This window comes from Wyeomyia smithii, chromosome 3 (genome assembly GCF_029784165.1).
Source record: "Wyeomyia smithii strain HCP4-BCI-WySm-NY-G18 chromosome 3, ASM2978416v1, whole genome shotgun sequence".
Lineage (NCBI taxonomy): Eukaryota > Metazoa > Arthropoda > Insecta > Diptera > Culicidae > Wyeomyia > Wyeomyia smithii.
Genome location: NC_073696.1, coordinates 238,003,075 through 238,024,501, shown reverse-complemented (window position 1 = coordinate 238,024,501; position 21,427 = coordinate 238,003,075). Strand labels below are relative to the sequence as shown.

General features: G+C 37.2%; 1 protein-coding gene across 8 annotated transcripts in view; it reads left to right on the top strand.

Moving 5' to 3' along the window:
* LOC129732671 (dipeptidase 1) overlaps positions 1-21,427 on the top strand; it is a 649,785-nt gene that overhangs the window by 593,765 nt on the left and 34,593 nt on the right. For all 8 annotated transcript variants that reach the window (XM_055693747.1, XM_055693745.1, XM_055693749.1 and 5 more), the window contains 2 exons: positions 8,430-8,831; positions 8,904-9,060. In XM_055693747.1, the coding sequence (XP_055549722.1) occupies positions 8,677-8,831; positions 8,904-9,060 (312 nt within the window). In that variant the 5' untranslated portion in view covers positions 8,430-8,676. The remainder of the gene's footprint in view (positions 1-8,429; positions 8,832-8,903; positions 9,061-21,427) is intronic.

Below are 21,427 nucleotides of genomic sequence, written 5' to 3'. Positions count from 1 at the left end.
ATAATGTGCATATTGCAATTATTACTGAAACATTTTTGAAACCTAACATAAAATTAAAATATGATCCCAATTACGTGGTTCATAGATATGATAGGATTCAGGGCTCCGGCGGTGGAGTTGCAATTGTTATTCATCGCCGAATCAAACATCGTGCTCTTCCCCATCTTGAGACGAAAGTTATTGAAACTTTGGGAATTGAAGTTCAAACTTAACTTGGGATTTTATTCATTGCCGCAGAATATTTACCATTTCAATGCACACGCGAGCTCAAAAGTTATTTTAAAGGTGATTTACAAAAACTCACCAGAAATCGTTCGAAATTTTTCATAATCGGCGATTTTAACGCTAAACATCGTTCATGGAATAATTCTCAAAGTAATTCCAATGGTAAAATTTTATTCAATGATTGTTCTTCAGGATACTATTCTATTTTGTCTCCGAATAGTCCTACATGCTTTTCTTCTGTAAGAAACCCTTCAACAATTGATTTGGTGCTAACAGATCAAAGTCAGGTATGTAGTGATTTGATCACACATGCTGACTTTGATTCTGACCATCTTCCAATAACTTTTTCTTTGTCACATGAATCCGTTTTAAACCCTATGAGCTCTGTTTTTAATTATAACAAAGCTAATTGGGAAAGATACAAAAATTATATTGAGAGAAATTTCAATAATGAGCTTGATTTGCAAAACGAAGTGAATATTGATTCCGCTTTGGAAGCATTAAAATGTGCAATTGTTGATGCCAGGAATTATTCTGTTTCAAAGGCTCAAGTGAAATTTGATTTACCAACAATTGACGAAAATCTTCAACTTCTAATTCGTTTGAAAAATGTCCGCAGACGTCAATATCAACGTTCTCGTGACCCTGTTTTTAAAACTATTTATAAAGATTTACAGAAAGAGATTAAACATAGATTTACTCTTCTGAGAAATCAAAATTTTGAGACTAAAGTTGAAAAATTGAAACCATATTCAAAACCTTTTTGGAAGCTGTCGAAGATTCTTAAGAAACCTTCAAAGCCTATTCCAGTTTTTAAACATGGTGAACGTTTTCTTGTATCCAATGAACAAAAGGCTCAAAGACTTGCTCAGCAGTTTGAGAGTGTTCATAACTCAAATTTGAATTTTGTGAGTCCAATTGAAAATGAAGTCACACGTCAATTTGATTTAATTTCTTCCCAGATTTTTTTACCTGCAGAAATAACTGAAACTAACTTGAATGAGATTAAATCAATTATTAAAAATTTCAAATATATGAAAGCACCTGGTGACGATGGAATCTTTAATATACTAATCAAACATCTCCCTGAGAGCACAATGGAATTTTTAGTAAAAATTTTCAATTGCTGCTTCAAAATTGCATATTTTCCCAAATTATGGAAAAATGCAAAAATTACTCCAATTTTAAAACCGGATAAGAACCCAGCAGAAGTTTCAAGTTATCGACCAATCAGTTTGCTTTCTTCAATAAGTAAACTGTTTGAGAGAATTATTCTTAACAGAATGATGTCACACATCAACGAAAATTCAATTTTTGCAAATGAACAGTTTGGATTTCGCCATGGGCATTCCACAACTCATCAATTGCTCCGAGTTACTAATATGATACGAGCTAACAAATCTGAAGGTTATTCCACTGGAGCTGCTCTTTTAGATATAGAAAAAGCATTCGACAGTGTTTGGCATAAAGGTTTGATTGCGAAATTGCAAACTTTTAATTTTCCATTTTTCCTAATCAAAATTTTAAAAAATTATCTTACTGACCGAACTCTGCAGGTTGTCTATCAGAATTCCAAATCTGATAGATTTCCTGTCAGAGCAGGTGTACCTCAAGGTTCAGTCTTGGGTCCAGTCCTGTACAACATATTCACTTCAGATCTTCCTGATTTGCCTCCAGGATGCACAAAGTCATTGTTCTGCGATGACACAAGCATTTCCGTAAAAGGAAAAAGTCTTCGTGTCATATGCAGTCGATTGCAGAAAAGTTTAGATATTTTTTCTTCCTACTTGCAAAAGTGGAAAATCTCTCCCAATGCTTCTAAAACTCAAATGATAATTTTTCCGCATAAGCCTAGGGCTTCTTTCCTCAAGCCAAACAATAATCACGTTGTCAAGATAAATGGGGTTATTTTAAGTTGGTCCGACAAGGTTAAGTACTTGGGACTAATTTATGATAAAAAACTTATTTTCAAAGAGCACATTGAGAGTATACAAGCCAAGCGCATCAAACACACGAGATGTTTATATCCTCTCATTAACAGGAATTCCAAACTTTGTCTAAAGAACAAACTTTTGATTTACAAACAAATCTTCAGACCAGCAACGCCCTATGCTGCACCAATCTGGTCAAGTTGCTGTTCAACAAGGAAGAAAACGCTCCAAAGGATTCAGAATAAAATTCTGAAAATGATTTTGAAGCGTCCTCCCTGGTTTGGTACACTCGAACTACATAGACTTACTGGTGTTGAACCATTAGAAGCTATGTCAAATAAAATTATTAACAATTTTCGACAAAAATCGTTGCAATCCTCAATTGCTACGATAAGCTCTCTTCACAGTCAACAAGTTAGCAATTAAGTTAGTTGTAAGTTTACTTCCCCTTTCCTGACAAGTAGGTTTAAATCCCTACGAACGACAAGTCCTAATTGCGAAAGCAAACAAATCCTAACAATGAAAATTACAAATTTCTAACAGTGTTGAGAAGTCACCATTTGTGACTGGACACACATACTCATTATTTACTAATATTTATCATAAATACTTAAGCTACTAACAAATCCCCCCCATTAAAAAAAAAAAATTATTTCAGGCTGACTAAATAGTCATCAGATGTCAAACTCAACTTTATTGAATTTTCTATTTCCTGTCATGCGAGAGTCAGTGCGTTCGAAAATTCATTGCACACGATATATCAGTGAATACATATCAATTAATCTATTCCACCATAAATTCTAATAAACAATACTATTACACAAAACTACACGAGAAAAAGGCTCCAGAAAAACACCTTAATTGCACTCTGTTTTCAATGTGGACATTCAAAACTGTAACAGTTAAACATTCATGACGAGCGCAATTAATACGGCGTGCTACGTCGTTCCGCAAACTGGCAACTACGTGGTATTCGGTGGATCATCACATGATGTGAACCATATTCGAACGCGGACCATTTAGGAAAATAAATATAATACCAAACGCAAATCGTGTATGTCGTATCGAGCCCATTGATAAGTTAACTCACCTGACAATTCTTAGTGCTTTTACTTGTGGGAGAAAAAAGTAAAACAGTAAAACATCATCGCACAATCTGGTTTGCAAACAAAAAAAAAACTACTCGCAGCCGAAAAGCTACCACACCTCGTGCACCCAACAGATCACACATTCACACTTCTGCCAAAGTCCAAAGCCCGCTAAAAACCACTACACACAGAGCCTATGCATTCTTGATACAAAAAAAAAAAAAACATATACTCATCTGTTTTATTTTGGTTATGCCTATGCCAGCGAAACAAACGCCGACTAGCACAGCGCAACGCTACTCTCTCCGCTCTTCAGGTAGTGCAATTCTCTTCGATCACACCACCATGCACTCCATTTTCGCACGTTAATAATAAACCGCTAGTTAGCGCGACGCACGAAGTTGGCACTCACACTCACGCAACCTAACTTGCCTTACAATTTTCAGTTTGATTTCGTGGATAAATTATAACTTCCACTCAAGAAACACTGTGTTTTTCACAAAACCTTCACTTTTCTCACTTAGATGAAGCATCACAGATCACAACTTTACACTTTTTAACAAGTTTGGCCCCTAAAATCACTTATAAATCAATGACTTTAACGGATAGCTTTCGGGGCACGTATTATCAGTTAGCCTTGTTGCCAGCCTCCAATGTTTTAAAATTAGTATAAGATATAATAACTTGAACTGAAGACGAAGTGAAATAAATGAATAATAATAATAAAATCATCTATTCCTCCAAATACTGTTTTTTGCTTCAATTACTTCTCAGCAGACCCTGGACATACGCCAAATAAGTAAAAGTAGACGCGACACGTATTCTAGAAAAAACCCTGAATCGATTGAACAAGTAGATACAAGGCCGAAATCAACTCAGAATATCATTTTTATATTTGAATTATTTTTACATTCTATTTAAAGATTATCGCCTAACTCAAGTTTGGTATCACCGCAACTTTCTAGCGAGTTGGAATCGTGAGATAAATTAAGATCAAAACGCGGTAAATGTTGTGCTCATCAGCGCCACGTAGCGGTAGGATTTCGCACTGAATTGATCAGCATCCGAAAACACTTGACCTCTTGAACAAGTTCAGTCAACACCGCAATTTTCTAGCAGATCGGAATCGTTAGATTAGTTAAGTTCAGAATACTACAAATTTTGTGCTCCCCAGCGCCACATAGGGATGAAGTTCTGCACTTGATCGGCCACCATGCAGCAGCCCTTGACCTTCTGCACATGCTTGGTGAAGACCGCAACTTTCTAGGCCATCGAAAACTCGAGATATCTGCCTTTTCTTGGTGATTCCACTGCGGTTTAAAATTGAGATTTGTTAGAATCATTGGCCAACTATCTCCAGAAATAATGTAATAGTTTATAAGTGGTTTTGATGAAAGATGGCATTCTTATCAAGGAGGGTCCAATGGAGTGAGGGGTTGGTCCCATTGAACTTATATGAACAATTAGAGTCTATTCTGATTATCCACATGAGGTGAGCACATCTTTGTTATCTCATAGCAAATGAGAAGGTAGTGACTACATACATGTAACCAAAAGCAACATTAAGCATGCATGCAAACGCACATCTCACGCATCAACACAAATGACATCATAACAACTAATTTGCGTTTAAGAAAACGGAACTGATGTCGTCAATAATTAACGAAATTTATATAGGTAAGGAAAACTGTTTGATTCTCAGGTTTAAAGGGCTTTTGTTTGTTAACAGTGATGACGGAGAACTCTAAAAACAATGCGGAGAAACCAATGTTCGTTATATTTTTTCATGATTTTTTTTACAAAATTCAATTATTATCGGCTGAAAATGCCTTTCAGCGCTATTAAACAATGCGGAATACTATTCCAAATGGCTTTCGCTCGTTAATGGAAATCTACGTCACAATCCAGGAGCATGTGTTTTCTCCTGTTATTTTTTTCTACTAATACAGACAAATGTCTTCTTCTTCTTTGCCTGTATATACCTTATTGGTCAACAATGTCGTAACATATCTAGGTAGAATCCGAGGCAGAAATTTTGGGTGTATCCCATAGTAGTTAGCTATGATTCAGTTTTCAACTATCCAGAAACACAAAAAATAGAAATAAAAACCTTTAAGATGCTGAGAGATGAATGCTTTTATCTAATCGAAGCTTTGGTATGAAACCCCCTTTAATCACCACCAGGACAAAATTCGAAGAGTACACACATAGAAATAGTTTTAGAGATCGGCAATTCACATTAACTAACTAAGGCTTGCAATGAACATGAGTGAAAAACATGGGGAAACATGTGAGAAAAAAAAACAGTAACAAAAATGAGATTTCAAACGAAGTTTATTAACGAAGGGTCACATTTTGTTATCAATTCGTTTGAATTACGGTTTCTAAAAACTTATCATATTCAAGTTTTTATCAGAAATTTGGCTTGAAATATATGTTTCTTTCACCCTGTACAGCCTGTGAATTATCCACTTTTACTTTATTCCCCTTCTCCCCCTGATGAACGAGGAATATTTTGACGGAATGAAACCAAAACCAGTGAAAAAAAAAAACCTCCTTGATGTCTCGCTTGCATTCGTTCGATTCTGATGATTACATAAACCAGGTGGGAGGTGTGATGAATAACGGAATTGACTAAGTGTTTGTGCTGATACACAGTTTGATGACGTCATCTTGGCGTTTTAGTAGGGTTTATCGATTTCGTCACAAACAGCAGAATCACAATAAAAGAATCACGAAAGGAATCACCAAGAACTTCTCAATATAATGACCAGACACAGAGGGCAAGACGTATAATCCACAGCAAGGAACCGAGGCAGCCAAAAGTCGGTTCGGCTTCCAACTTGCTGACAGAGGTGACGGCTTCTTGCCATTCTGTTGTTATTCTAGTTATTATACAAATTTAACAATTTTTAACCACATGGAAAAGACCTCGAAGTAAAAGTAATAGGATGTCAACTTAAAATATACAGATATATTTTCTATGATTTTGGTGAAGTTAGCTCTCATACTAAGAGACATGTCACATTTTCAACTACACTAGGTACCTTAGTAACCGATAACATTTGAAGTTTTACCTTTCATGACTAACTTTTGCGATTCTGCTTTTGGGAGCATGAGGTCTGCTGTTTCTTTTTTTTTTTTTTTTTTCAGAAGCGGTTGAGTTTTTGCGACCAATTACTACGAGGTGAGAGTGGGGATGGGGGGCGGTAAGGATTGTCAAAATTATACAAAAAGCTACGTTAAATGACGTGCGCCCCCTTTCGTTATTCCGGCTTGTGCATAGAGCCGGAAATTTCATACAAGCAAGTTTCCCTCTGGAACTTTGGATTCCACAACGACGGATCAAGATGCCCAAGGATGAATTTCTATCGATCAAGATGTAAAAACTAGATTTTAGTGGGGCTCAACTGAACTGTTAGGGCTATTTCGACGATTTGAATAATTATAGATTAAGAACTGAGGTAGTTCACCATGTAAGAGAACATTAATCATAATTTCCAGACAATGGACTATTGGTCAAAACCGCTCTACGGTATTTTTAATTTTATTCCAACTGGTAAAAATATTCAGCACCCAACATCAGTATCACTTCTCATATATTTGCTTACTATGGAGCTGTGAACAATAATAACCACAGAATACGAGTAATGCCACAGAGAATAGGCATGTTTATCAACAAGATTGAAAATATTCTTTCACAGAAAGTTTGTTTGTAACTAATACAGCAGGTTAATAATATGTGTTATAGCTGTTAATTTTTAGAATCCAGATACAGATAAAAAACAAAGCCTTGGTGCTACATTCCGATTCGGAATTTGACCTTCTGTTTTCTATACACAAACTTCGCAGCCGACTGTTTAGTGTACAGGACAATTGCGAGGCCAGCGCTACGATCCTACTGACACTAACAGTCTCTCCCAGATCGAGACTCGAACCAACGACGACTGGCTTGTTAGGCCAGCATCATACCTTGAGACCATCTGGGAGATCTTTACAGATAAAAAAAAAACTTTGCCTAATTATTATAAGAAAATTACAATCAAACTTAAAATTACTGTGCATTTTCACCTTCTCAGCAGTCACCCTACCGACTGCTGTGCGGCCCAGATTGATTCCAGAGATGGAAATAGATGCAGTGTTCCACCGATCAAAAGTGTCTTTATTTTTGCTCGGGTGCGAAACAGAGCCCAACCGAGGAGAGCAAAAGTGGGAACAAAAAAAAGAGAGATCAAAAAAAAAGTTGTGGTTTTGTAATACGTGGTATATTTCCTCGCCGGATACAAATGACCAGAATAGAGCGTATATCATTTGTGTCGTTTTTCTTGCTTCCATTTGCAATGCGGTCTCGGTTACACGAGGTTAGGTGTGGAATGACTTCGATTTCTTCATGCCAGCCTCGGAAGCAATAATACCGGTAATTCCTTCGGACTGAATATGACTTGACCGTCACACGAAGGACTGCAGCGAACTGCTCTCCATTTCCAGAGAAATGTATTAAACATGTGCACCGGCTGGAAACAGTTACGTAACTTTCGTATGTGCCTGTATTTGATATTAATATGGAATGAATGGTGTTGAAGGGTCTTGACTGGAAATTTGCATTCAAATGCAACGCTCTAATGCTTTGTGTTTAATTGAAGCGATTGGATTGCGACCTCTAATAATCATTATAGGATCAAACGTTCGACGAAACCCTAAATCCATTAGCAGTAAATCAATTCCACCAAAAAGCATCGATAATTTGATTCTTGTTCGAATGAAACCATTTGGGATTATCGTACATCAGTGAGCATCAAAAGGTAGTAGCAATAATCTCGTTTACTCCCATTACTAGTGCTGGTACATCGTTTATTACGAGCAGGCAATGTGCCGCAATGAAATCAATAATATCACAGTATTGGAATAAACTACTTCTCACACGGTTTTGTGCACTGGTGATCCCGACTTGGGAGATCATTATTTTCTATGCATCATCATCATCATTCCAAACAAACGCAAACCGATTGCATAGAGAGTTGATTATTCACCTATACTATGAAAATAAACACCTTTTGAAACGCAGTTTGTCTAGCTCAGAACAGGATTGTTCTGTCGTTGCTCCTAGTTCTGTCCTCATAAACGCAAACAGTTTCCCAACCAATTCTAATAGTGCAAATTCTCTTTCATTTCCATACCATTGCAGATCCAATTAAAACAGTTATCATTTCAACCGGAACCATTCTGAGTGTCATCGGAGCGAAAGCAACGACAACAGAAGCATCAGCCCGCTTGGGTTGTTGTAGAGAAGCTGAGGCCACCCCGCTGGTACTGGATCACAACGACTAGTCTTACAGTATCCGCCGCCAGCACCGTCGCCGTCGCCACCGCCACCACCAACGCAGCCAACGACCACCACCGGACGACGGGGTGGACGCTGCTGGGTGGGGGTCATGCGTCGTCGGAAGCCCATCGAAGGCTTCCTTCTGTGTGGTCTTTTCTTCTGGACGCTTCTGGTGCATCAAATCTCGACATGTTTAGCAATCCAGCTGGAGGAACGGATGGAAATTGTGCGCAAAGTGCTGAAGGAAGTGCCTTTGATCGATGGGTAAGTTCAACCCGTAACCCACATAGCGATAATTCTTTGCTCATTTGCTTTCGATTTTTTTTTCCGCCACAGTCACAACGATCTGCCGTGGAACATTCGCAAATTTCTCAAGAACCAACTGCGGGAGTTTCGCTTCGGCGAGGACCTTCGCGACATTACACCGTGGTCGACCAGCGCCTGGAGCCACACCGACCTGCGGCGGCTGAAGGAGGGCATGGTTTCGGCACAGGTAGGAGAGCTTTATATGTATATGTACACTGTTTGTGTGTGTCTGTTGTGGTTGCCCTAGGGGCGACTTGGGCTGTAGCCGGTAATTCCTTCTTAATGACCGCCTGAGGTGTTCGAGCGCAAGACGGGTGCAAGAAAAAATGCCACAATATTAACACTGTGGTGCTGCGGCATATGTCCGAAATGATGTATTAATTTTTCACACATTTCATTTTGTCGAGACTTTTAAGTTTATTTTAGAAAACGTCAACAAATCAGTCTTTGAAGGTTGTTTTTTTCCAATTTCTACTTTTGTTCAACCCATTATGGATCTGGCCATAATGTTGCTTTTCTTCAACGCGATTTTTATGATGCGAGCTTGTATTGTTCTTATCATGGAAAAAATTATGAAAAGTTTTTTTTGACGTTTCATAACTCCGTTTTTTACTTTTCATTCTACACTACAGTAGGCCCAAGCATAAAAAAAATGCTTGCAGAACATTGATAAATGGTTCAAAAACAATATCACCTGTTGACTACTGAAGTACCGTCAGCCGGAGTGAGATTGTGCCATCCAACCCGCGACTAGTAAGCCATCTCTTTAGAAGACTAGTCTTTCTTAGTTAAGTATTCGAGAAAATTTATTGTAGAAAGATTGGTCTTCTGATCACCATGAGATGGGTGAAAAACAATGGGTTTGTTTGGCACAATCTCATCCCCACTGGCACAATATCACCCCGGTTACGGTATATCAATAATTATTTTTACAACTCTTAAAAAAAAATCGAAATTGTATTTTCGAACACATTTGCGCAAAACAATCTTCTTCCTACGAGATGGGAGAGAAGTGGGCTCCCCTCCTAGTTTTTATTTGTACCCAACATTCTTAGCTAACGTATACAGAAAACGAAGAATGTTTACCTCATCTCAGATATTCGGTAGCTACCAAAATCAATTACTAATATATCGCTTTCCGCTATACTGAGTTTGAATCTTTTACAATGAAAGTGTGAAACAAAATTATTATACGGAAAATCAAGAGAATCTGCAAGATATTATGCAACATCTAGAAACATCTTTTTAAAATGTGCAGCACATATTGTTGAATAGCTCAATTTGAATTAAACTGACTACACGTATCCGCGATTGATCTAGTTACTCAGTAGAGTTGCTCAGTGCATCAACTGGGAAAGGCCGACTCACTGTACAAGTTTAGTGACACAACACTTTGAAGAATCAGTAATAACGATAGCGCTGGCCGCATCCTTGCAATCAGGTGGAAAGAGAAAAAGGATACTAGCCCTTTGTCATTTGAAGAACGTGTTAACCTTTGCATCTCCACCAAGGTCGCAAAAAAGAGATTTTTGTCAACAAGGAAGCGTACATGTGATCAGAGATAACCCTAATAAGTGATGCGATGCGATGCGATGCATATGATTTCTACCTGTCTCTATTGGTTTATTTCTGGTTTATTCTCTTATCAGCTGGCTGATTATGAAAGAAAAATTAGCTTATTCATATTTGCAACTGGTTTCGACCAATAGATAGCAAGAATCCTGTTGGGGCCGCGCACAAGTATGCATGGTTTATTTCACAATAAATTATCCAACCCGAATCAACCCAATGATGCCATATAGCACCAATTGACACATGGGACATATCTCGACTTAAAATGAATAATGACATTTCCATCATTTGGAAAAACATCAATTAACACCACACCATGTCGCTTGACAGAGAAAATCACTTCAAGCTAGTTAGGGGGATTCTGGGCTAACACGCTAACACGCGGGCCAAGCACAAGTCTGAATCAGCATACGTACTATAAGTATGGTATTAAACCATCATACCAAAGGACGGCTGTTGAGGCCACACACAAATATGTGTAATTTGTTTGGAAGAAATACAAAAGTTATTACGTTAAACCATTGGACAAAGTTAAACCATTGGAGAGTGAGATATATAATTATAATAATATTCGCTAGAAAAATTGTAAAATAAGAAATTAAAATTCCATAGCAGTTTCCAAAACGAACAAAAAGCCATACCAATTTTCATTTGATTTTTCGGAATTTTGCTATCTAACTCTCGATAAACTGAACGGTATATTATATACTTTTCAACGGTAACCCACGTTCTATTAGGCAAGCCACCATTTGACATGAGGGGATCATATTCCATACAGGCCCGTAGGTACCGGGGAGGCTAGGGGGGACTTAGCCCCCCCCACGCGTTTTTGTTGCCCCACTACGCAATTTTCTCATGTATGTGATTGATACTAGGTGAAAAAATCCAAAAGAAAAATCTGAAATACTAGCAATAAGCAATATTGAATAGTCACCAGTTTTTTTTTTTTTCAATGTTAACGGTATCATTCAATTTTTTGGATAAATTATAGGATAAAAAAATCAAACTTTTGGTGGATAAATTATTCAATCTTTTGGTGAGCCAGTATCCTAACTTCATGTTCATGTTCAGTTCAATGTATTTTGACCGGATTTTCCCCATCTCGGAAGCCCAGACTATTACCTGCCCGGACAACTCTGTTCCGGTTCGGTCCGAAATAAAATCAAACGATAAAAATTGTAGTCTGACCGGACTTCGGGCTAGGCATTCCACACTCTACCTGGTCTGATGGTAAACACTGACCAAACAAAGCCTATCGTAAAATTTAGAATTTGGGCTGACGGTTGAATCGCTCCATTCTCTCAGTATCTATCTCACTTCGCGAACAGATTCTCTCAGTATCGTTGGTTGACATCGATCGGCGACTCTCGAAGCTGGATTTATAACGCTGTAATTCCCTTAATGCATTTGTTGCTTCAGAGTAGAACTTTTAAAATCTTTTCTGTTCTTAGCTGAACTTGCGTAAAAAATTGGTCCCCTGAAACTCAATTACACAATGTTAACCTGCTCATTTAAGTTAGCAAGCTCATTAAAATTTGTAGATTTCTTTTTACTTTAATAAGGAGGTTTTTAACCACAAGCTGGCTCGCCACTGTAAGACAGAAATTATTTCAATTATACGCACATTCGCAGTTTCGTTTTTTTTTGGAATATAAATCCGGAAACCGGATTTTCGGGAACAAGAAAATTCTTACGGGACACCCCTAACGCTTATTTGAAAATAAATGAGCTTCTTTAGGTGCTAAAACAATCGAAATGGGACGAAAACTGCAAACGGTGAAAGAATTTTAATTTGTGAATACCCAGGTACTCCGTTGGATGCGTAAAGATCCCTTTTTTGTCGAGCACATAACGGTTTTAAACTGCTTACTCCACAAAAAAATAACGTTTTATGAAATAAAAAAATAAAAAGGTTTTTTCGAAGGTGGGTGATTTGAATATTTTGGGATTAAACATTTGTTGTTGGAGTTTCGATCTATGTAATAAGAATATCTGTTTACCGTGGAGAGCCCAATCAATTTTCCCGCTGCTGGTTTCTAAAATATCTGCTCAAATTTAGTTGATACATATTTGAAAAATTGTTCTAGTAAATATGGTATTCAAAGTTATGAAAGATGTTCATTAAAACATCACGAACGAATTTTTTGTTCCTTTTGTCACTTCTTTTTATCTCTTTCTTACAACTCATAAACATAATATGTCTGAAAAATAATGACAAGCATATGATTTTTAAGGGGTTATATCTACCAAATGCTCAAACAAGCAAGGCTTTTTTCATAATTTTTTTTTAACAGGACATTTGAGATGTAAGGTATATAAAGAATATATCGTTGGATTGAGCAACTCTTGCAGAATAGAAAAAAATATTTTTATTGCTAGTTTTGTTACAGAATGGCGGCTGTGCAGCGATTGCCGTGAACCGCTTTTTTTTTAAATTGTTCCGCGGCGAGCAGTAGAAGTCGTGCCCAACTCCACCTATAACCAAAACAAAATTTTTTTTATTATCTACATAAGTGTCGCTAGTGAAGTACACATGATTATATTTTTAGAATTTTTCTTCGCAAAATGGCAACGGTTTGAAAAAAAAGTTCTGTTTCGACAAAAAGAATCGACTTTGATTGTTTATGACTTTTGTTGTTGCTAAGCAATCGCTTAAATCGTGTGTACTTCACTAGATAATCTAATGAAGAAGCTACAGTTAAAATTTCAAGTCAATCGGATGTAAACTTTTTCAGTTCTATTGCTCGCCGATTTTAAAAACATGGTTTTGAGAAAAATGCGTTTAAAGTTTCAAAACGATATCAATCTTAAGAATCGTAATAACAAAGCCCCTAATAATTTTTTACCTTCAGTCAGCTATCCCTGCGCCGTAAAATTGTCCTTCCTGGGTTTTATTTTCCACTTCTTCCTTTTTGTCATCTGATGTATGGTTGCGCCTAGCCTCTTTCGCGCTCTCATACTTGTCACTCATATTTAAGTACTTTTGAATATAACTCACAGTGAAAAAGTATAGAAAAACTCAAACGAAGAATGTACACAACGAGAGCGGCTGATCGACTAAACGAAGGAAAATTGTGAGTAAACACGTTCTGTAGAGACGCTATAACGGTCGAAATTTGTTGCAGAGACTTCTATACTTCAAATTTTAAACACGATAACAATCGTAGGTAACTTCTGCTAGTTTACAAAGCCTCGAAATAAAAAGAAAAACGAGCATCGTCAAATTAAACGAAAAATGTGATTTTGGAGTATAAAAGTTGTTCGGTAAAGAACAATTTAAAGGAAATTTGAGTTTAGATCTGTACTTGGGCGATGTAGATTTTGATTCTTGGATAGTTTTAGCATGATTTAGGCCAATAAAAATAAATGGCGAAAAAAAACTTTTTTGTGGTAGATTCGAAAAATGTGATTTTTTTTTAAGAAAATGAACCAAGGTATCCAAAAACTAACTATGATTTTTGACCGGGAGATAGATCCAGACCAATCCTTGGTTTTTATTAAATAATCTTATTTATTGAAAAATGTCTGTTGATTTTTAACCCAAAGAATAACCCAACAAATGATTTTTGGGATTTTGCAGCCTATTACGAAATCGCAATATATTATTTCTCAACTATAAAATTTTCCAAAAAAAATGTTCTAGATTTATCTCTTTTCCTTTTCTTCTTCTTTTTTCCCTCTTTATTTCCCCTTTAGCCGCTATTTTGTTTTTAGTTGCTTTATTCTTCGGTAGTATCAAATTGAAAATAATTTTATTCAAAAATTTTTTTTGTTATAATGGATTAAACACAAAAATGAAAGAGAAATGAAAACAAACCTAACCACAAACAGTGTTGCGAAGCTCACTCGCTCCAGCTGCTTGGCGGGCCCTCCTGAGTGCGTATTATCAGCTATACACACAGTGGAGTTTACTCCAAGCAACCCATGCACACGCTGGATTTCTTTTTCATTTGCTCCGCGCGCACGTGGAGCATCATAGCAGCCACTCCGACGTGAGCTGCAGGCATATGCATCGCTCCGGAGCGCTCCGCGGAGCGTCACACAGCTTGTGTTTGCTGCGATTAGTTTTCCTTTTCGCGAATGAAATTGCAATCGAAACTGGTGGGATAGGACCTCATAGTAATGTTCCTTAACATTAAATACATTTATGACAATTAAATCAAGGATTGAACGGGATTTTTTTTTTATTCACAGAACTATATAGATAACACCTCATAAGAAGCAGAAGAGGCTGGGTTTTTGCTTTTACTTTTGTAAGTCTGTTATGTAATCTTAGCACACTTCCCGCGGCGAAAAATAAGTATCTACCTCGATAAACGAAATTCAAACTTTGACCAACTAGTTACAAACCTTATTTGCACAAGCTGTATAGCGAATTTAACAGTTTTTATTTCAAAATTTGAAGTACAAATGATAAACCGTGATCAAAGGTTAAATGTCAGGTGATGTCAGTGGTGAATGGGTTGATGCAAATAATAAAAAGTGCAGTTTAAGCAAAAAACATTATTACGCATAATTCATTCAGCATTGATAAGTTTGTTTCTCAGCGCTACTAGCTGGACACTTCATACAGATCATCTCTGACATAATCAACCGCGTAATTTAAATAGTACATGTTATACATCTACAACATTTCGTTCGTAATTCAAAGGTTTATTGTTCGGTTGTATGTTCTTTTATTTCTTCAACGCTTTCACCGGAAATATTAAGCGACGCAATCCTCCATTTTTCAGGCAGGAAGCAGAGTGATGTGCTTGCGCTTTATCACGCTGCTTTTTGTTGGATTTTTAGTATAAAAACGTATTGACCAAATACATTGAATATATACCACAGCAGCAAGACAGAAGAACGAAGTTTATTTTCTTTGACACAATTTTAAAAACTCGTAAATGACAAACAGACAAGTTTTCACTTGGTGAACGGTCATGGATACATGCGTTTCTTTTCGACAACGATATTTTACGATAATCAATCAACCGAGAAACGAACCAGCGATAAATATTTTCTTAGTGTAATAAGTGCAAAAACATGGAGAACATTTTCTGATTTTTTTTTTGTAATATAAACGATCACAACTCTGTTTGAAAAAATCATGCAGGGTATGGAACTACTCCGGCTGCGGTTTCTCCGTCAGGTTTTTTGTAGCTTCCTAATACAAATCCTGCCGAAGAGCGATCGCTGCCGAGGTAATGCAATTTTCTATCTGGTAATTAATCACACTACATCGATAGCGGTTGCTTTTTGGCAGGTTTTGCTTTAGAATGCTGTAGACAATCTGACGGAAAAACCGCTGACGGAGTTCCGGGGCACTTACCCTTCGACAAAAAAAACGTTTTGAGGAAGTCTTTCAAATTTCACAACAAAACTTGTTTGCATTCCTTTCATTTCATCAAACTGTTTCTAACATGCATATCAGACATTGTTTGATTTGTCATTAAACTGTAGTTCGAACAAAACTTTCGTTTCCAGACTCCGAACCGGACTGGACGAAGCCAACCGGACCAAATCTAAAACGGATTGAATTGTATTACTTATTCTTTTATTCACTTATGTGGTGAGACGTCTTTATTAGTTGTCTGTGACCTAACGCTTACACATAAATATTTGATGTTGATTTCACCTTCTATGTATGAGATACCTTGAATAAACGGGAAGCGATTTATCTTTGAGTAACAAGCGAGCTAGAGTGTTTTATTTACGATCACGCTATTACAACTTACATTTTGAAACATCCAACTCTGGATCATAGAGGCAGAAGTTCTAAAATTTTTGTTCTTCAAAACATTTTTAATAACAACTAAACGTTTATTTGTTAAAATGTTTGTAGTCTAACCTTTTAACAATCTCCTGTTATCTAAGCAAAAGACCGACATTTCATTGCAAAAGAGATACCTCATACGCAGCATTTGGCGCAAACTATCGTATGATAACATAGGTACATTGCATTAAACATGTGGTTCAAATTACATTTGCGCCCAAATTCAATCATAGCAATCGACTCACTCCTGGTGTTCGCTCATATAGGTGCACTCCGGCGTGATTAATATCACGTCGGAGCGTTGAATATAAAAGAGTAACCGGAGTGTTGCTTTTGCTAGTCGCGCTCTGGCTGGAGCCGTGAGCTTTCAGGAGCTTCACCAAAGTGTGCGAATATGATTTGGAAAACATAGCATGCTGCTCGTGCTCTGGCAGGAGTGTGAAGAAGGTTTTATTTTCGCACTCCAATCGCAACACTGACCACAATTCGCTTACTTTTTTATTAATTTTTTTGTGTTTTCAATTTTTATTCCAAGGCTTAAAAATCAGCGATTGGAATAATTAAACGAGGGAAAATCTGGCAACACTGCTGCAGAAAAGAAAGAATTTTTTTAAATCACTAGTAGCTACAAAAGTTTTTAACATCATCTGTTTTTTAAGAGAACGAAATTTCTATTTTCAACAACGTTTTTTACCCGTTAACATTCAAGTTCATTGAGCAGACAATATGTGCAGCAGGGAAAGCGAAAAATAAGCGAACTGGAAGTATGATACAGATTTGGAAATATATACCGCATCCCGACGGGACTTGAACCCGCAATCTCCCAATTTCGACCCAATTTGACCAATTAAACTACGGGGGACGGTGGTACTGTTCCACAATCTATATGCGTATCACATTCCACTGCCGACTTATTCTATTGCACTGCTGTGCAAGCGTTTTTATACGACTGAAAGGAATGACTCATCACACACAGATAAGTCAGCTGATGCTGATAACTCTTGTATACCTGTGTGTGCAGTGTGTGTAGTTAGGGATGAGCAATAGAATAAGTCGGCAGTGGAATGTGATACAATATGGATTGTGGAACAGTACCACCGTCCCCCGTAGTTTAATTGGTCAAAACACCATGCCGGAGACAGGGAGATTGCGGGTTTAAGTCCCATCAAAATGCGGTTTATTTTCCAAATCTGTATCATATTTCCAGTTCGCTTATTTTTCGCTTTCCCTACTGCACACATTGTCTGCTTAATGAACACGTAAGAAATCCGTTAAATTTTTAGGAAAGCATATCATAGCATAAACAGTTACTCAAATTCGCAATTGTTATCAGCAACAATGCTCTGTTTACGAGGACTCGGTAACCGGTATGATATTATTTATCAAAAGCAAATTAAACTCCAGATAATCGACGGAAAAGAGTGTGTAGTTAAATGACACATTCAAAATCATTTTAGAAATTACTGTTGAGAATATTGACAATGGGTATGTACGTTTCAAAAGGTCCATACGAATGATTAAAATTTGCACCACTTTTCCAGTATTTCGGCCTGAGTTCCAGTAATCCGAAATATTAAATAAGTTGTGCAGTGAAATGTAGTAGAATAATTTTTTTATTCATTTACGTATATTTTTGATGATGATGGTCCCGCCTCTTACCCCTACAAAGATTCGAGGTAGACGATTTATCTGTTACACCCAACGCAAACGGGGAACATTTAATTACTTTAGGGCAATTTTTATTACTTTTTGTGTCTTATGACTGCGCATTATACACAAAAAGTAACACACAAAAAGTAATAAAAATTATGACGGCCACACGCTTGTTTGTGTTTCTGCAGAAGAACATACAGCCAAGTACCGCAATGCATGTGTTAGTAAGATTTCACTCGCTGCATTTGTATTGATGCAATAATCTGGTTCATTTTTGTCCCCTTCATCTACACATAATAAGAATCTCAACCGTCAACCTCAAATGTCTAGTTAGAAACACTTTCGTTTCGTACCCCAGTGTTCACTTGAAATGGAAATATGTTATACTGTCTGACCACAGTTGCCGAAGTTGCGAATGTTGTTCTGGATGGGCACAAGCTTTCTATTTTCAAACAGGTCCAAATGAGTTTCCATGAACCAATGATTATGTGCTGTAGATAGCTTGCAAAAAAGCGAATGTTCTCGTTTTTCTCTAACGCAGTTTACAGATCGTGATGTCATTTTTAGGCGTATTTCAAGTCTTTGAAATCGTCAACGTTTGCATACTCTATGACGGGGAAAATGCTGCTTGGCAGCTCTTGTCATATTTTCTTGCTACTCCGTATGCATACAACGAGCGAAGTAATACACGTACACCGGATGAATTGGAGATTGAAGAAACTTGTAAGGCCTCTGCCAGGCTGAACGCCAAGACGAACGTTGGGGCGAGATTTTTGCCGTAGGTTAATGAACAGCTCTACTTACGGCTGTTTATTTACCTACGACAAGAATCTCGCCCGATCGCTCGCGTTGGCATTCAGCCTAGCAGAGGCCTAACATGTGCAACATATGCGATTGTGTGTGATTTTTCTTTGACTTGAGACGGAGCATTTTTCGCAAAATATATGACAGTATATGTTGTTACTTGACTGGGAAAGCAGAGCAAGGCTATTTTCATGATTGATTTTTTTACAGTACATTTGAGAAGTAAGGTATATAAATAATATATCATTGGATTGAGCAACTCTTGCAGAGTTAAAAAAATATTTTTATTACTATTTTTGTTACAAAATGGCGGCTGTGCAGCAATTACCGCGAACCGCTTTTTTTTTAAGTTGTTCCGCGGTGAGCAGTAGAAGTCGTGCCCAACTCCACCTATAACCAAAACAAAAATTTAGTACACATGATTATATTTTTAGAATTTTTCTTCGCAAAATGGCGACGGTTTGAAGAAAAAAGTTCTGTTTCGACAAAAACCGACTTTTATTGTTTATAACTTTAGTTGTTGTTAATCAATCGCTTAAATCGTGTGTACTTCACTAGATAATCTAATGAAGAAGCTACAGTTAAAATTCAAGTCAATCGGAAGTAAACTTTTTCAGTTCTACTGCTCGCCGATTTAGAAAACGTGGTTTTGAGAAAAACGCGTTGAAAGTTTCAAAATGCTATAAATCTTAAGAATCGCAATAACAAAGCCCCTAATAATTTTTTTACCTTCAGTCAGCTATCCCTGCGCCGTAAAGTTGTCCTTCCTGAGTTTTATTTTCCACTTCTTCCTTTTTGTCATCTGATGTATGGCTGCGCCTAGCCTCTTTCGCGATGTCGGACATGCGGTGCTTAGCGACTTTGACACAGTTGGCGCCCGATCCCACGCAAAACTCAAACTTGTCACTCATATTTAAGTACTTTTGAATATAACTCACAGTTAAAAAGTATAGAAAAACTCAAACAAAGAATGTACACAACAGGAACGGCTGATCGACTAAACAAAGGGAAATTGTGAGTAAACACGTTCTGTATAAACGCTATAACGGTCGAAATTTGATGCAGAGATGTCTATACTTCAAATTTAAACACGATAACGATCGTAGGTAACTTCTGCTAGTTTACAAAGCCTCGAAATAAAAAGAAAAACTAGCATCGCCAAATTAAACGAGAAATGTAATTTTGGAGTATAAAAGTTGTTCGATAAAAATTGATTTAAACGAACTTTGAGTTTAGATCTGTACTTGGGCGATATGAATTTTGATTCTTGGATTGTTTTAGCATGATTTAGGCCAATAAACATAAATGGCGAAAAAAAAATTTTGTTTATAGATTTAACCCCTCAAACTAAACTAAAGATGCGGACTAGTGATTCATTACTAAATATCCTATGAATATATTCACACTATTTCTCAACAACGGATAAATTTGAGTTCTATTTCCGTACTGTGATGAATTATACATAATTTTGGAAAAATGTCTCATTGAATTAATTTCAACAGAGACTTAAATAAGTTTTTCCATAAGCCAACATGGAAGCAACGAGCCCGGAGAACAATTACTCTGCCGCTCTTCTGCACTAGGGGCTCCATAATCCACAAGAATGGCTGAAAAGCTATAGTCCTTTCAGCAAAAAATATTTGAGCCAAGGGCAACCTCTTTTTTGCTTGGTTTTTTTTTTCATTTTGTTGAATCAGTGTTATTCTATTCCGTTTTTTTTTATTTCTGTATACAGTCAGATATTTTAGGCGGATTTTTTAATTAACGCGGATTTTCGAACTAACGCGGGTTGAAAACAAACAACGTCTTAGTATTTATTCAGTAGAAGAAATCCTCCGCCCTCCAAAAGTACCGGAATTACCGCCAAAAAGAATAATTTTCAATACTGGTCGTAGAGTGTCCCGGGTTTTTTCTAAAGCCTTTCTTAGTGGTTTACTTTACGCGGTCTTTCGAATTAACGCAATTTTCACGTGGATTTTCGAATAACCGCGATTTTTTTTACGAGGTATGCATCCCCAGTGTAAAAAAACCTGACTGTATGTACCGCTTCAAAATTCCAGGAATTTATTGGGATTTAACACTCTCTATCATGACTTTGTCTTGCTCTCTAATCTTCTGATGTCGAGTGCTTAACTTGGGCATTATCGGTCAAACTAAGCTTATAATAGTGATTGCAATGTCTGAGCATAATATTGATATTGGTTGTTTTTTTTTTTTTTTGTTCACACAACATTTATTTGATACGGCACAATACAAATTAATGTTTTACGGAGCCAATTAAATCTAATGCCTTATGGTTTAGACAATCTTATAATCTAAAGGCAAATTCTGTACCCTCGCTGCCGACTACGAGCTGAAACTAAATCTAATACTAAAACTAACATGATTTTTTTTTCGCTGTTAAATTGGCACCTTGATGCTCTTCAAGTAGCTATAAACATGTAGCATGTATGGCAAGTTTCGCTGAGCGAGAATATCACGAACTGGCACATAGGGCTGTATTCCTCGGGCCCTGAGGGTATCCAAAAATAGAGATCTGGCGCCGCAGAATTTAGCACACACCCAAACCACGTGTTCAATGTCTTGATACTCCAATCCACAAACGCAATGATTACTGCTCGCCAGCCCAATACGCAAGAGATGTGCATCTAGCCCGTAGTGGTTGGACATAATCCGAGACATCATGCGAATGAAATCTCGTCCTACATCCAACCCCCGAAACCAAGGTTTGGTGGAAACCTTGGGGATGATGCTGTGTAGCCACCTC